Source organism: Dysidea avara, chromosome 8 (assembly GCF_963678975.1).
Source record: "Dysidea avara chromosome 8, odDysAvar1.4, whole genome shotgun sequence".
Lineage (NCBI taxonomy): Eukaryota > Metazoa > Porifera > Demospongiae > Dictyoceratida > Dysideidae > Dysidea > Dysidea avara.
This window is the reverse complement of record NC_089279.1, coordinates 6,401,040-6,417,353: the sequence shown is the minus strand read 5'-3', so window position 1 is coordinate 6,417,353 and position 16,314 is coordinate 6,401,040. Positions and strand designations below refer to the sequence as shown.

The window sequence follows — 16,314 nt, the reverse complement described above, 5'->3', positions numbered from 1 at the left end:
TACCAAAAGTGTTCCAATCTTTCGGGTTGATTTTATCGCCTACTATGCTCTCAGGAAACGCCTTGGTAGAGAAATTGGTTCTCAGCCCAGTACGCGACGAGGCGTCATGTCGCATCATCTCGCGCATCATAGATAATATACCTGACACTAGGTATATTATCTATGGTCGCATGTAGAAAGACAGGGGCGGATCCAGAGTCTGGAAAGACGGGGGGGCACCTTGCTGAAAAAAGTTGAAGAGCAAAAAAAAAAAAAAAAAAAAAGGTCACGACAATAATAGCTTATTATTATTATTATTATTAATGGACAAAAATTGCTTGGCAGTACAAGACTGTCAAGCTAGGCCGCAGGCCTTTGAGAGTGCCCATATCTTAATTGTTGTTCTCCATAAATCATCAAGATTCTTCTTAAACAATGCCACGGTTGGTGCAGAAATAACATCTGCTGGAAGAGAATTCCACAAATTAACTACTCTGTTGGTGAAAAAATTATGCCTCACTAGCAGCCGAGATCGAAATTTAAAGAGTTTACGGTGGTGACCTCTGGTGGTATCCGTATTACTCAAAGTGAAAAATGAGGTAGGGTTGATGTCATAGTAACCATTCAATATCTTGTAGGTCTCAATTAGATCTCCCCTTTGACGTCTACAATACAGTGAATATAAACCAAGTCGCTCTAGACGAGTTTCGTATGGTAAATCAAATAAACTAGGTAATAACTTGGTGGCACGTCTCTGTACTTTCTCTAGGAGATCAATATCTTTCGCCAAGTAAGGGCTCCAGACCTGGATGCAATACTCCAAGTGAGGCTTGACATACATTTTGTACAAAAAAGTCAACAAGTCAACAGAAAAAAGTTTGAAGGACCTTCTTAGCAAACCAAGAACTTGCATAGCTTTTGCTGCAGCCTTACGACACTGTAGAGATGGTTTCAAGTCTTCAGTGCACCAAATACCAAGATCTTTTTCTTCTTGCACTTCTGTGATTTCAAAGGGTAAGTTGGTGGAACTGTCCAGCATAGAGTAGGTGAACGGAGCAGAGTTACCAATCCGCATCAACTTACATTTAGCTATATTGAACCGAAGCAACCATGTGTGAGACCACTGCAACAATCGGTCAACATCACTTTGCAGCCTAAGGTGATTGTCAAAGCTCTGAATAACAGAATAAATTTTTGTATCATCAACAAACATTCTTACATTACTTTCAATAAGGTCTGCATGGGATGTCATTAACATATAATATAAACAACATATAATATAAACAACAAGGGCCCTAAAACAGACCCCTGGGGGACTCCACTCACCACCTGAGCCCAAGACGACAAGTGACCATTCAACACAACTCTCTGGAAGTGGTTGGAAAGAAAGTTTGATAGCCACAAAGACAAATTACCACGAACACCAAATGCTTCCAACTTGGAGATCAATCTATGATGAGGTACAGAATCAAATGCCTTACTGTAGTCTAGAAATATGACATCAATGCCAAATCCTTGATCCAAAGCAGAAGTCCACTCTTCAAAAGTTGATAACAAGTTAGTAAAACAGGACTTCCTGTTAACAAAACGGTGTTGCTCACCATTAAGTATGCCTTGTCCATCAAGAAAGGTTACCAATTCAGAATGTATAATAGATTCCAGGATCTTAACAACTAAAGATGTCAAACTAATTGGCCTGTAGTTGGAAGCTTGGTTTCTTTGACCCTTTTTAAAAACAGGAACAACGTGTGCCTGTTTCCACTCATCAGGGAAGACACCACTAGATAAGGATTGAGAATACAGAATGGTTAAAGGTACATAAAGTGTGTTAGCACAAGCTTTTAAGACGTAAGAATGTATACCATCTGGGCCAGGAGCTTTGTTAACCTTGAGCTCAAGTAGCTTCTGAAGAACTGTTGACTCTGTTATGTCAATATCACAAATACTATCTTCAGACACAAAGGAGGGAACAGGCATACTAGATAAATTTTCTTTGGTAAATGTTGACTCAAAGAATTGGTTTAGGGTTTAAGGCTAGTTATCCTATACCAAATATATTATATCACGTATGTTTAATATGTAAAATAAAATCCTATTTATAGCTTCATAAATAAGCTGCACTGCCTCATGAACATTGTGACTGCTTTATTAGAGTAATTGACTGCTCTATTAGAGTATCTCGATCTTGGATGCAATTTCTTGAAGGGGGGGAGGGGGGGCATTTGCCCCAAATGCCCCATCCTGGATCCGCCATTGAAAGAGTTAGGTAGTGGTAGACCACAATAGTCTGGAACTAGTGGATCACATTCTCCTAACGCTTCAAACACTCCGAGAAACACTCCGATCAGTAGGAAGCGTACCCACTGCATAGCTCCACACCCACGATTGGTCACAGGAAATTGCAATCATTACATTTCGATTGTGGGATTGAAAATATGTTTGCAAAATTAATGGCTTGTGGGAGATTCTCACGTTATTTGCTATTGTTGGAATGATTCACGTCCGCTTCACCGGGTGTTGTTTCTAGATGTATGATTCACGTGATGCACAGATCATCAAAACAGCATACAGTGGATTCATAGATTTGGAATCTATGGGTGGATTGCACACTTCCAGTTGAGCAATAGGTGTGTACATGTGTGAGTGTGTGGCTGAAACAGAGGCATCTCATTGACTGTATTTTTCACAGGCCAGAATGACAAGGAAATAAGATGAGCTCGCAATGGAGATACAAATCCTTTCAGGTTGGTTTAGTAATATCAAGAGTTCATAATATAGAGAGGGAGGGAGAGTATCCAACACTGTATTACCTGGTCAAAACACACTGTGTTCAAAGATTGTGCAATGACTATCAGCACCAAAACTTATTAAATCACTACTGAAAGGGTGTTAATTCTATTAAAACAAAGCACTAATAATGCTTCCCTTTGATAAATCAACACCTATCAATGCTCTTCAGTAGGTGAAGCCAGGTGACGAATTTGTATGGAATTATACTGAAGTATACTGAAATATTCAGGATATGATGCAATCTTTGAACGCAGTGTGTTTTGACCAGGTAATACAGTGTTGGACACTCTCCCTCCCTCTTTATATTATGAACTCTTGGTAATATCATCCAACTTTTAAATTTTTTTTGCACAGCTACTGTAGGTGCCAACAAGGAAGCCACTAGTGCTGATTTTATGTATTCTCACACGTAATTGATGAGGGTGTGGAGTGATGGGTGCACTGGAGAACTCAGCGTTGTGATATCAATGTAACATTAGTGTGACATCCTGGTGTTAGTTAACTGATGTAAAAATAATAAACACTGGTAATTGATCAGTTAGCTAGTTGATGTGATTTATCCTACTATAGAGGCTGGTCATGTGTCTTGAAATAAAGTAGACCCTCAGTTATCTGATGAAATCAGAAATGACTGTTCTAATAGAGCATTTTGAATACAGGTGTATGTTCTGTCATACACTAGTAGTAACCAGGGGTTAATCTAGGGGGGGGCGGGGGGGGGGGCACAGGCCCCCTCTGGGTTAGCTATTGCCCCCCCTAGGTTTATACCTATAGCCTTGAGAAATGGAAAGGTTTAATTGATCCCAAAGTTGTATAATCTAATGGTCAATATTCAATGGCATCACAGTAAAATTTCACCAAAATTGAGTATATTTACACCTAAATTTTCAAAATTTTCCTGGGGGAGCATGCCCCCAGACCCCCCTAGAATCCGAAGCGACTTACTTTGCCCCCTCTAGGTTTATATTCTGGGTTGAGCCCTGGTAACTGTACACTAGGTGGATGCATAGCATTGAAGGGACAAGTCTACACTTAATAGCAATCTAGTCTTCTTGCATGTTTGCTTGCAAGGAGAGTGATGACTTATTCAGTACTGAAAGTTTATGGACATTCTACAATATACATATTCTCAACTGCAAATAGTTTTTAAACAGGAAGCCAGTGTTTGGCTTATATGTTTAACAGACGTCGTAGTGGTTGTGATGCAATTAAAGATTGTACTTTGGTTGGTTATTGGTTGTAATTCTACCTATATACTGGTTGATCCACAACCCAAGGAATAGTGTTGTGGCTTGTTATACAAGTAGTGCTGAGCAATATGACAATATTTTAGTTAAACTGGGATATCTGTTGTTGATACCGTCCAATTTTTAAACTACCACAAATACCATGAATTCAAAAACACAAGTCTTTTAGTAGCTAAAATAACCTATCCTGTGTGAAGAAGTCTACTTACAGCACATATGAATGGATATGTACTGCAGTAAATATATTACAATTGGCTTTCAACACAATTCTGTCATTAACTGAAATTTTTAGGGTTATTTCTGTGTCTAAATCTAGTACTATAGGTCTAAAATAGCATCAAACTAAAGTATGCAAATAATTTAGTCATACCGCAATATCAAGTTGACAATACCATACCGTCTATGAAATATCAAAACCGCTCAACTCTATATACAAGTGGTCCCAATGACACTGACAAGCACAGAGAGTGCTATATAGCTCATCACTTTAGAGGTGTGCTCAGTGTTCAAAGACACTGAAACAAAATGGCTTCTTACAAAAATAGACTTGTGTGTTGGTGTGGAACTGTCATAATGAATTCTAACTTGGTCATCAGTTAAGGTTTGTAACTGTAATCACATAAAATTCTTTATATTTCATACTCCACAACCTTCCAACTAGACATACTACACTGTTTGATAGGGGCCCTAGCCACCTAGTAATACACTTGTATTAGGTAGATGTGTATTGTAGGTATGTGTGTGATTGTGTATGTAGAATTAGTGGAATGTGGAATTTGTAATGTGAAATTAAAACCCACAATTAATCTCTGTAAGGAGTGGTATAAAAACAGTTAAGAAAAATTAAAGAAGTGGCTACTACTGGAATGATTTCTCAAGAATTTTTGTAAAGGTCTTTTGATAATATCTCAAGACCTTGATCATAAAGGTACACACTTCAACTAGTAACAGTTGTAACATGGACAACACCAGGACACATACCTAAAGACCAAGGACTAGGTCCCTACCTAACTGAACAAGGTGGGTAGTCTACACAATGAAATACAGGTACCTAGGATATGATGATAGTCTTTGGGAGATCACAGTACATTCATGTAAGCAACACGAATCCATTGCATTTAGCTTATATGGTGGGGCTCACTAAGGCCCACCCTATCATGTGCTTTCTCACAAAAAAAAAAAATTGACAAGAAACTAGCCTCACAATACCTTCATGGCAGTGTAGGTATATATATAACCGAGCCCAAAAAGCGCCTTCAGTGTGACCCAAAATGCTTCCAATAGTTGTTACGAAATTTTAAAAATAACTATTTAGATACTTCAAAAATCATAGGTATTATAGTATAGTAAAACCAATAATATTTATGGTAAAATTAATACTTAAGTAATCATTGTCAACATATTTGGTTGCACCATGAAGTCAGTACAGTTTGATTTGTGCAATTTAGTACATTTTGTAGGGACATCAAATGTTTATTTTGAAAGTAAAATAAACTTAATTTTTTGCTACAGCATCTGTAGGGCTTGAAAACTGCTTATATATGTTTACCACAACTACTTTTGTATTGGAATAAACAAAATGGGCAGCTATTCAGACATCTCTATTATACTGCATTGGTAGTCACAGCACAAAACAAAAACAAGTGACGCACGCATGATTATGTGTTGAGCATCACCTGTAGCTGTTTAAGCTATATCTTACAGTGACCAAAAACCTTTTTATCCATGAGCTGGAACTCTTTTCTATAGTGATACACCGATTACTCGGTAAATAATTTTTGGAAATCGGTTTATTGGCCAAAATTTCAGCAATATCGGCATCAGTAATTATTAGCAGATTAATTAGCCAATGATACCATTTTTACAAAACACAGTTTGAAAGTACAATACATGTGGAATTTTAGTAAACATAAACATCGGATTGATTATTGGTATCAGTAATTGTGTGATTTTAATCGGATAATCTGCAAGATCTCTTATCGGTGAATCACTACTTTTCTATGTGGCAAACTGCAAAACTTATCTCATACATTTTCTATGGTAGAAACTTACATTGGAGCTAAAGCATTATCTTTCTGCTGTGACCATGAAAAATTTCAACAAAAGAGCATCATTTTTACAAGGTCAGCACTATGAAATACTACCTAAGCTGTCTACAAAACACGTAACCTATTGTTTCGCTTTTTATATGCAATAATTATTTATAAGAGAAAAATTTCTGTAATTTTAGTGGGGGTTTGACTTCACTACATTTTGTTTGTCAGGAACTTTTACATGTTTTAACAGTGTGGAAGTGGATTGTGTCATTGGAAGAATTATAGTTAATAGAAATGTCATAGGCCACAAAGTAGCTAGAGTACTTGATCACTAACACTAGAAAATACTTCGGACCCTCGGTTATCCAAATCCCGATGGTGTCAGACAAAGGTAAAAGTGTTCAGATAAGTGAATTGTTCAGATAACTGAAGCCCATACATTTACTCTGTTGAGATATTTAACAGATGCAAGGAAATACAAAGACTGAATTAGAGACTAAATGCCTAGACTTCCTTACTTTCTTCCCTAATCAAACTTAAAATTCCTAGCACTTGTTTGTTTATGTTTTTCCAACTTCTGCTTTAATTTAATTATTTCATTTAGTGCACACTTTGTACAATCATAAAACATCATAATTATCATCTCGTAATGTTAACATCCACAGGGTGTGTTGCCACAGTAGTTACGAATCTCACCATATCGGAAGAACGTGTGCTAAACAAAACAAGTTGCACATATCACTTGTAGCACTATAACCACATAGCACCAACTTGAGATGTTGTAGTAATGAAAATTTCTTTGGCTGTGCATACAGAAATTAAATAAATTTTGTGATAGCAAGCTTGAAGTGGAACAATTCAAAGTGAAAGAAGCAAAAGCCATGGCTCAAGTTACCAAGAAAGTTTGTAATTAGATAGGGTGCTACAAGCTCCTGGAAGTACGATATACAAATTGCTTCTTACCATTTGTTCCATGGCTGCCTTGGTACGTCTTGGTCTTTCGTGTGTGTCAGTTTTAGAGTTGGGAGGAGTGTTGTACTGTAATGTAATAGGCCTAATAAAATAGTGTATATTTCAAATACACTCTATTCTTACGCTAGGCTCTGCTGGTACTCCACAATCAAACCCAGTAGCTGCTGATTCCTTAATCATTACATCATCATTGCTTACCAATGAAAAGCCATACAATTTCTCTACCACTGTATTCCCACTGGGTAGTTTGAATGTCTCCAACACATGATTTTCAAACATAACAACACCCACTGATCTAGCCAGAGAATATAGCCCCTGTAATTTTAATGATTAAGTTGTTAAAGACCTAACGGTATAACAATGTTTGCAAACTAAATAGTGTTGTTTTTTCCTAAACGCACTATTCTAACACCTTACCAGAATGCTGACTTGAGCATCACCTAATCCATAATGCATGATCACCTGATGTCATATGATGTAATATGACATCACTAAGTTAATTAGCTCACCCTGTGTGATGGAGTATTGGGTAGTGGATTATCAGTGATGGATGACATGTAGCCATTTGGCTCTGTCCTGTAGTGGCAACATGATATGTGACCACAGATTTAAGGATGAGCAGGGGTGCATCTGACAAGTTTTTCTTCACTGTTGGTTACAATATTTTAAACCAATACCAGTTTATCACTCAAATAAATGATTATTGTAAAACTTGTAGAGGCAAGAACACTCAACTTACCCTTTCTGAAACTGCTACCCAAGTGCCTCTAAAAGCAATTATCATTGGGATGTTATTACTAAGGGGCACAACAACACGTAGAAATCATGTACTCCTTAGAAATAGAAATCAGCTCTGCAAGCTCTGTATTTCTCCATAACTTTTAGTTAGGATTTCCATAAACTATAATTTATGTGGGTCGAAATCAGTAGAAACCAACCTTAGAAATCAGAAATCGTGGTGGAAATCTCATATTTCAAAAGTATTGCCCCCCCCTGTTGATTACAGCTACCTTAACAGTTACCATTCCGTAAGCCTACATGGTAAAATTTAACAGTGAAACATAATACTGGGCGAGTGATTATTTATTAAATACTAGACTGTATAGGTCTCTAGTATACATATACTCCAAAGTGGAACCCCTTTTTAAAAATCTGAATCCGTCCCTGATGACATCCTGAAATCTATTTGCCATGATAATCAAGACACTTGTCCATGTATGGCCCCATTAAATTTGTATAACTACATCACTGACATCACGTAATGATTGGGGCATATAGACTAGATGGGATTCCATATAATGAAATCTCTTTAACAAACATATTGGTAATGATGGCTATGGACTACTGGCCATATTGAGATACATCAATTAGAAAGTCAGCAAAACTGTTAGTCCCTTTCTCTATACCACACACCCAGAAATGTTTAGATGGACAAACTTTTATGAATTGTGTGATCTGAAGCACTTTAACTTCCACAATTTCATTAGCTGCTCACTTTCAAACGAATAAAGTTTTTACAAAATTTGTCAAACTCAAGAAAATGCGGCACACAAAGTAGTACAGAAATGTTTCACTGTACCTCGACCACTGCAAGTTGAAGTAATGTAGCCACATCATAATGTGTACGGGGTCAGGATAGTGACGTCGTAAAATAACCTCAAACCTATCATAGTACATGTATATTTTAATGGAGTTAAACAAGATGATCACTCACTCTTGGAAATCCTGGCTACGAGGAAGGAGTAATCCAAATGGTCCACCTGCCACACCCAGAGTTCCCCTCTTGACATCAGTTGTAGTTGCCATGTAAACACTTCCCATAACACCACCCAATGAGTTGCCATAGTAATAACTGTGGTCTGGGACTATGACAGACTGGCCATTGAATATCACATTTTTGTCTTGTACAAAAGAGGTCTAGTAATTGATGTAAATCCATTGTAATTAATATTTAAAACCAAACTGAGGTACTTGCAATGAAAGAATACATCATTGTAACTGAGAAAAATCTATATACCTTTGTAATTCTCATCAACGTCAAAGCATTTAGTACACCTTGGCTCAGTCGTTCAGGAATAATGGCAAAATCAGACAGGAAGTATGACATCATAGCAACTACTCCAGGCTTATCCTCAGACGACATACCCCACCAATCACATGCAGTCATGACATAACCATAGCGATTAGCCTGCTCTTGTAGGTAACCCTCTGTTACTTCGGACTAGAATAATCACCATGGAAATATTAGTAATAAACACAATAACATAATATTATGCATGCTAATGTTTAAGGGTTAATTGAAGTATATTTGATGATGTACAGTTCACCTCTAAGATAATTGTTACAGTACCAGTAAAATAGAGAAACAGCAAAATAATTATCCCTCATCCACAAAAATAGCTACCTATAAGTCTATCCACCACCGCAAACCCACACACATCTACTCACCTGAGATCCAAACAGTCCATGACCATATTGAACTATCATTGGACTAGAAGTTGTGTTGGGTTTGTATGTACCATTAGCCACACTGTGAGGTATCAGCACCTAACAGGAGTAGTGAGGTGAAATATGTAAGCAACACACGCACTACACGCTACACACACACACACTGGTGTTTAGCTAATGATATTGTGTAAATGGTGCATGTTTAAGAAAAGTTTGTGGTTTGCACAATATTTTGTGTTAGACGAAACCACAAAAGTTATCCTTCATGGTATTGCATTGTTCAGTATATGAGAGCAGACTGAAGAGCTGCCTTGCTTCTCATTTAGCTGAAATGACCGTAACACTGTCAGTTTGGAAATGAAATCACTTGCTAAGTTATTACTTATTGGTTATTAGTAAACAAAAGAGAGTTATTTTGACACTGCTCATTCACCAATTCCGTCTACACAGTATACTAATGATTTCATTCTCACGGTAAAAGTAGCATTTGCTAATCCTTGATAGACAGGTAATCCCTGATCATCCAGTACTAGTCTTGCTCCAGGATGAGTTGTAGTTGTGTAGTAGGGGACCTTCATCACTGCTGACAATTTCCTAAAGCAGAAAAAGGGGTCAACTTGAAGGAAGAGAGACTAATTATATAAGACTGCACTAGGGATGCCATGACATAGAAATTTTTATGTCACATGTCATAGAGGTTTATGTCACGACATAAGCAATTCTTAAAGGTTCACAACTGAAGCTGCTACTTATGAAACTGTATAGCTATTTTGATTAAAACATGCACAAACATCAGCAATATTAACTGTGACATCAACAACCAACATTGCTCATACTTATTTGTCAATTTTTCTCTGCATATTTATTGCACCAAATTTGATCACAATGAATGGAAAAGTGTGCATTATTAGGAGATATTATGTCACAACATAAAGAAGTCTATGTCATATCATATCATGGAGTTTTATGTCACAACATGTCCTATGCAGGGGTGGCTCCAGGGAGGTTTCCGGAAACTGGTCAAGTTCAGATCGAGCTACTCTAATAGAGCAGTCAATCACTCTAATAAAGCAGTCACAGTATTCAGAGCAGCAGTGTAGCAATCTTTATGAGTGATATTTTATATAGTTAGTGTTGGGCAGTTATTCTCAGCAGGTGACCATTTTTTTGGTCTTCACCCAAAAATCTAGCTATACTCTTGATCAGAAACCAGTCACCAAATATCCTGGAGCCGCCTATGATATGTCACAACTATCGTGGCATCCCTAGACTGCAATATTGCTTGCTAATATGGCAAAAATGGTTTAGATAACATGCTTATTTAGTTTGTCATCTGCAATATTGGTTTAGTTAAATTCCACTTTTATCCACAGAATCACTATAGACATTTGTGAATGATTATGGTAGTAACTCAATCCAGCCCCAGTACAATTTTAATCTTTTATAAAAATCTCTGCTACTACCATTCTCTCACCTGTAAATATCTTTAGAATAGTTGTCCTCTACTTGGACCACACGATATTCTCCCTTGTCTCCAATCCTCTTCATGGCATCATCTCTCATGTGTAACACTCGATCAGTTAAACACTGCTCACTAGCAGTGGAGAAATCCCATGCCAACTGTAGTAACCCTTGAGGTACTTCTGAAAAAAATATCCATTAGCTGTAGATAGCTCACTTACAAGGGTCTCAAGACACTCAATTTAAGAGACTAAAAAATCAAGCTTCATATTGAAAATTTAGCTAAGAATGAGCCGGCTATTCTTATTGTTGAAGATAAAGATTTTACAAAACCCATGAAAATTGATAATGTCATGCACTCAGCTGTCAGTACATGCCATAGATTACAGTACTTACCACCATGAGTATTAAGGAGAGAAAAAATTTCTTCAAACAACTTTCTCCTCTCCTCAATATCTGGATTAGTAGTGGTCTTGTTATCACTACGGCAACACAATCATACTCCTCAATAAAACCATTACTTACCGCAAACTCAAGAATGCCTCTGATGGCTTAACCAAGTCACCACCAGTTGTGTGTAGGTTTCTAATAGCAACAATGTAGCGAGCGTTGTTGCTCAAACGTTGGGCAGGCCAAATGGTCAAAGCATGTTTCTTTGCACCCTAATGGATATGAAAATAGGTAGATATGTAATTTACACTGACGTACTACCTCCATAGATCTGTCAAGTTCTGAAAAATGTGCCACAAATTTACCTGCGTGGAGAATAACATAATGATGAGTCACATGCTCTATTATTGTACAGCAGATGAAGACAAACAAGCATCACTATGCAAAAATTAACATCATCAAATACTGACAAATAATGACCTGTCATTTAACTTTCCAAATGCAAAACAAGGTCAAGAAACATTGTCTTAAAGGTATTACTGTCTAATTCCCGTGAATCATAGACACACACTTCTATACCTCTTATAAATAAAGCAAATAATTCTCCAGTGTTAGTAGAATGGAAAATATCTTAGTTGTCACATGTATCTTAAGTTTATTACCTTGCTGAAGATGCTAATGTTGAGCCTCTATAGTACAGTAGGACCTCGAACTTCGATTATCCGAACAGTAGTGGTGACTGTTCTATTAGGGTATTTTGTCAACAGGTGTATGTTCTATTAGAGTAGTTCAACAGAATGGGCTCCATTCATCCGAACAAATTCACTTATCAGAACACTTTTGTGATTCAGCTGGCACACAGGTGCTCGGATAATGGAGGTCCTACTGTACTCTGAGATGTTTATGTTGGTCAGTATGTGACTGGCTTAGACAGGTCCCACTGTAATAAGGACTCTCAATGTGCACAAGTAACATACCAGTTTGCACATCATAAAGGAGGGTGGGGCTGATCTCCAGCTGTAGTGACTCGGAGATGTTCCAGTGTGTAGGGAGGTTAGAGTCATCTATTTCCCCAGGGAAGTATGTCACGATGAAAGGAAATGGTGAAGACCCATCTACAGAAGAAAAAACTGAATTTCTCAAAAGTTCCTGAACTTTAACTAAGGCGGCTATAAAGTGTGCATGCTAGCTTACCGAAAGTGTTCCAATCTTTCGGGTTGATTTTATCACCTCCTGTGTTTTCAGGAAACGTCTTGGTAGAGAAGTTGGTCCTCAGGCCGGTGAGCGAGGAGGCGTCATGTCGCATGTAGAACGAATTAGGTAATGGTAGACCACAATAGTCCGGAACGAGTGGATCACATTCTCCTAACGCCTCACACACTCCGAGAAACACTCCGATCAGTATGAAGCGTACCAACTGCATAGCTCCACCCCCACGATTGATCACTGTAAGGTCTTCCAATTCGATTGTGGTATTGGAATCTGAGATTGGACTACCTACTATTCTACTAAATGGCTTGTGGGAGATTCTCGCGGTTATTTTCTAACAGAGGAGGGAGGGCAGCTATTATCGGAATGATTCATGTGCCCGCTTTACCAGGTGTCATTGTGTCTAGGTGTTGTTTAATGGTTCACGTGATGCACAGGGTCACCAAACAGCAGACTTCCGGTTGAAAAATTAGTGGAGATCGCGTGCGCACAAGCTGAGTTGTATGTTAAACATGGGCTGGTGAGGCTGTGGCTAAAATAAGACACCCCATTGGCTGTATTTCCATAGGACGGGATACTGGTAGAAAACATGCATGACAGGCCGTACCTGAAAGGAGCAGTTGGCATGGAAACAGTTGCCAGCATGACAAGAATCTGTTCTGAAATAAGACGAGCCACACCTTCCATTCCAATAGGTGTACAAATCCTTTCAGGTCAGTTTAGCTGGACCATGAAAATTTTAATTACTTTATTACAACCAGGTGCTAACAAGGAAGCCATTGCAGTGACTCAAGCTGCTGGTGCTGATTTCATCCGAGCAGAAGGGTTTGTATTCTCACATGTAGCTGATGAAGGATGGATTGATGCGTGTGCTGGGGAACTGTTGCGATATCGACGTAACATTGGAGCAGATGACATCCTGGTGTTAACCGATGTAAAGAAAAAACACTGGTAATTGATCAGTTAGCTAGTTGATGTGATTGGTCCTATTGTAGAGGCTGGTCATGTGTCTTGAAATCTTAAAATAGTGATAGGGAAGTATTCTATTGATGGAACTTGTAGCACAAATTGTTAGCAGGCTACAGTTACCTTATCAGCTATCTCTTTATTTATATAGGCCATGCCAAATAAGTCCTTATTTAATGTCAATGGGGTGTATGTTTAACCTGTAATGGTTTCAATGGTGGTCCCTCAAGTCACATGTCACAACCCTGTGATGTATTGTATGGAGTGATTGTCCAATGAATCATGACACAATTGGTATCAATGGATCAAACTTTATCATGTGAAATTTTCTCTTAGTACAAGCTGAAAAGGTTCTATACTTCTCTATTACAGACACTTTGGGGCCAAGAATTTTTGGCCACTTATAGAGGTTTCCTAAAAAATGTATTAACCAGACCTATTGGGACCACAATTTTTTTTCCTTATTATGGAGGTTTTTTCTATTGTGTCCTTAATTTGGGGAGTTTGTTAAGAGAGATTCCACTGTGTTTCCGAGAATGATGTGGCCGAGGCTACCCACAAATTTAATTACCGAGCCCATAGGCCAAGGTAATTAATCGTGGGTAGCCAAGCCCACATTGTTTGAGGGGTTCTAAATAGTGTAGAAACTGATGCCAACTCATTTTCCTGAACAAAGTAGGTAAAGTGCAGGCCCGAGTGCATATATTTCAGGCAAAGAAAGAGTGCGAGAAAAGAAAACTGTGCGTGCTAGCATTGGGAATTATCCTTAAGTTGGTGCAAGGTGACATACATATCATCATGTGACAATAGTGCCAGTAGTTACCTAAGAAGCAAACTTTGGGAGTTTATTGTGTGAGCGCCACACTGTGACATTGGTGTACTGAATGCTAAAATATTGCTTAAAGGAAACAATAAAGACTTTTTGTTTTTGGCTTTGGCCATTTTGTTCGATGAAAGTAGTAAACAATCACCAGCGAGTCCACAGGCCCACCACAGGTTTCTATTGGATTTAGTAACCTCAGACATCAAAGAATATTATGTACTATTTTCTAAGTAATTTTTTGAACATGTGGCCAGCCTTCTCTTGGGTGGTCCTATTGTAACACTACTGAATGGGTGGAATTCATCACTTTGGCCATGGGGGTTGACCAATGTTGTGATTTTTCAGCCCTCCTAGACTTACAGGCCACAGTTGTAGAGTATTGTATGTTTATGTGCAAATTAGGAGTTCTATTATTCAAGGAAAAGGCTTGTATTACAGAGAGGCCATTCTCAGTAGGTTCTGGTATCCAATAAGCAGAAACACCTCAGTGTATTGTAACAAGATCTTCATTACATTTTTGTGTACATTTGTGTAGCTCCCATATGGTGACCAGTGATATTGATGTCTTAACTACTGCAAGAAATGCAGAATACTTTCTCAGTGATGGGATCATCTTGACAGGCCAAACCACAGCAGATCCAGTAGACACAGCACAACTTGACTCCGTCCTCAAAGGTGTTGACATACCAGTTATTGTAGGATCAGGAGCAACAGTAGATAATGTAACGTCATACCTACAGTGTCATGCTATTATTGTGGGCTCCCACTTCAAGTATAATGGACTATGGAGTAATGACATTGATATTGATCGTGTGGTCAAATTTATGGATAGGGTACAATCATGATGGGTATAATATATTATGGGATTAAAAATCTCTGCTGTACAATTTTGATGATTTAAATATATCCAGTTTTATCTTTTTAGCAGTGACGACGTCCAGCGTTGAAGCATCCTTGACGTAGAGCCTGAGACTTCTTGGTGGTCTTTGAATGTTTCCCACAATTGTTCTTTTGTTGGTTGTGTCGTTTAGTTGCCTTCTTTGTCAACTTGGGGATCTTGTTGATGATGTTTGGGTACTGTTTGGTACTTCTGATTACAGGATGGGCAGCTGCCACATGTGCCATTGGTCTGACAGCAACCCTGTTGTCTTCTTGAACTTGTTCTTCATCTTGTTGAGGGGCAGGTACCTCTTCACGATGTTCATTATTGTTTGTAACATACACAGACATACTGGGGTGTTCTATCAGTAAATCTTCCATTGAGTTGTGGGCAGCCTGTCCCTCTCCTTGGCCACATTCTGGTGGTGTAACAACCCATCCCAGAGAGTTCTCGCTACATTCTGATTGAGTTTCACTGGCCTTCCGCTGGTGGTCTATACGTACAGTGCGAGGTGTCAATTAACACACTAACCACATAGGTAACCATAGTTACGCTAATAATTACTACACTAGCTATCAAACATACTTTGTCTTGTTGACATATTTATCCTTCCTTATGCGCTCACCTTGTTCAGAAATCAGTACCCAGTCATCGCGCTGTTCTGTGATAAAGTAGCCTTCGTCACTCGGCAGTTGAGTGTACCCTTGTTCTTCGTTCCTTCCCCAAAATAAGTTTGTGATGAAAGACGGGAACATTTTCACTCGCGTTAACTTTCTTTTCACGTTCTAACAGTAATTGATAGTGGTTAAAGAAATATTAAATAATATGACAGTTAACCTTATCTTCCTTCCTGTTCAACAGTATTTATCATTCCTACGCGGTGTTCGACGAAGTCCCGCTTGGCCCAGTGACTAGACACGGGCAGAATCAAACGCTCGAGTCACAGATATTTACTGGCTACTGAACTAGCACTTGGCGATGTTTACGACTCGGTTTACGAGCAGACGAAGTGAGAATTCTAACGCGATGTATTGTTTACATGCCAATCGATGACGCAACATCTCGGAAACACGTGCTAGCCAATCAAATCACCTCATTGTGGTCACATGTCCA

At 38.4% G+C, this 16,314-nt stretch overlaps 3 protein-coding genes and 1 long non-coding RNA gene across 4 annotated transcripts; 2 read left to right on the top strand and 2 right to left on the bottom strand.

Annotated features, from left to right (window-relative positions):
* The first annotated feature begins 2,327 nt into the window (after nucleotides 1-2,327).
* On the top strand, nucleotides 2,328-3,365 carry LOC136264402 (uncharacterized). Its single transcript, XR_010705100.1, has 3 exons — nucleotides 2,328-2,606; nucleotides 2,669-2,723; nucleotides 3,124-3,365. It is a non-coding gene; the product is annotated as an uncharacterized lncRNA (long non-coding RNA).
* A 3,232-nt stretch (nucleotides 3,366-6,597) lies between these two features.
* LOC136262818 (uncharacterized) lies at nucleotides 6,598-12,789 on the bottom strand. Its single transcript, XM_066057230.1, has 16 exons — nucleotides 12,518-12,789; nucleotides 12,301-12,438; nucleotides 11,645-11,688; nucleotides 11,459-11,595; nucleotides 11,330-11,415; nucleotides 10,947-11,115; nucleotides 9,946-10,066; nucleotides 9,473-9,571; nucleotides 9,042-9,245; nucleotides 8,739-8,941; nucleotides 8,604-8,687; nucleotides 7,534-7,600; nucleotides 7,442-7,486; nucleotides 7,148-7,339; nucleotides 7,016-7,090; nucleotides 6,598-6,767 (listed from the first exon to the last, which is right to left on the bottom strand). Exons 1-16 carry the CDS (start codon nucleotides 12,744-12,746, stop codon nucleotides 6,705-6,707), a joined length of 1,956 nt encoding a protein of 651 aa, XP_065913302.1. The 5' UTR covers nucleotides 12,747-12,789; the 3' UTR covers nucleotides 6,598-6,704.
* LOC136262854 (uncharacterized protein F13E9.13, mitochondrial-like) lies at nucleotides 12,764-15,245 on the top strand. The gene is made up of 5 exons (XM_066057279.1): nucleotides 12,764-12,923; nucleotides 12,970-13,052; nucleotides 13,101-13,245; nucleotides 13,294-13,483; nucleotides 14,857-15,245. Exons 1-5 carry the CDS (start codon nucleotides 12,836-12,838, stop codon nucleotides 15,164-15,166), a joined length of 816 nt encoding a protein of 271 aa, XP_065913351.1. The 5' UTR covers nucleotides 12,764-12,835; the 3' UTR covers nucleotides 15,167-15,245.
* Nucleotides 15,085-16,274, bottom strand: LOC136262863 (tumor protein p53-inducible nuclear protein 2-like). The gene is made up of 3 exons (XM_066057289.1): nucleotides 16,039-16,274; nucleotides 15,827-15,986; nucleotides 15,085-15,694 (listed from the first exon to the last, which is right to left on the bottom strand). Exons 2-3 carry the CDS (start codon nucleotides 15,954-15,956, stop codon nucleotides 15,243-15,245), a joined length of 582 nt encoding a protein of 193 aa, XP_065913361.1. The 5' UTR covers nucleotides 15,957-15,986; nucleotides 16,039-16,274; the 3' UTR covers nucleotides 15,085-15,242.
* Between the last annotated feature and the right edge of the window lie 40 nt (nucleotides 16,275-16,314).

Coding starts and splice junctions, on each gene's coding strand:
- LOC136262818 (XM_066057230.1), bottom strand. CDS start 12,746: ATGCAGTTGGTACGCTTCATACTGATCGGAGTGTTTCTCGGAGTGTGT. Junction 12,439..12,517: donor GAAAGATTGGAACACTTTCG/GTAAGCTAGCAT, acceptor TTTCTTCTGTAG/ATGGGTCTTCACCATTTCCT. Junction 7,601..8,603: donor TTCAACTTGCAGTGGTCGAG/GTACAGTGAAAC, acceptor TTGCCACTACAG/GACAGAGCCAAATGGCTACA.
- LOC136262854 (XM_066057279.1), top strand. CDS start 12,836: ATGGCTTGTGGGAGATTCTCGCGGTTATTTTCTAACAGAGGAGGGAGG. Junction 13,053..13,100: donor TGTATGTTAAACATGGGCTG/GTGAGGCTGTGG, acceptor GTATTTCCATAG/GACGGGATACTGGTAGAAAA. Junction 13,484..14,856: donor GATGTAAAGAAAAAACACTG/GTAATTGATCAG, acceptor ACATTTGTGTAG/CTCCCATATGGTGACCAGTG.
- LOC136262863 (XM_066057289.1), bottom strand. CDS start 15,956: ATGTTCCCGTCTTTCATCACAAACTTATTTTGGGGAAGGAACGAAGAA. Junction 15,695..15,826: donor GGTACTGATTTCTGAACAAG/GTGAGCGCATAA, acceptor CTGTACGTATAG/ACCACCAGCGGAAGGCCAGT.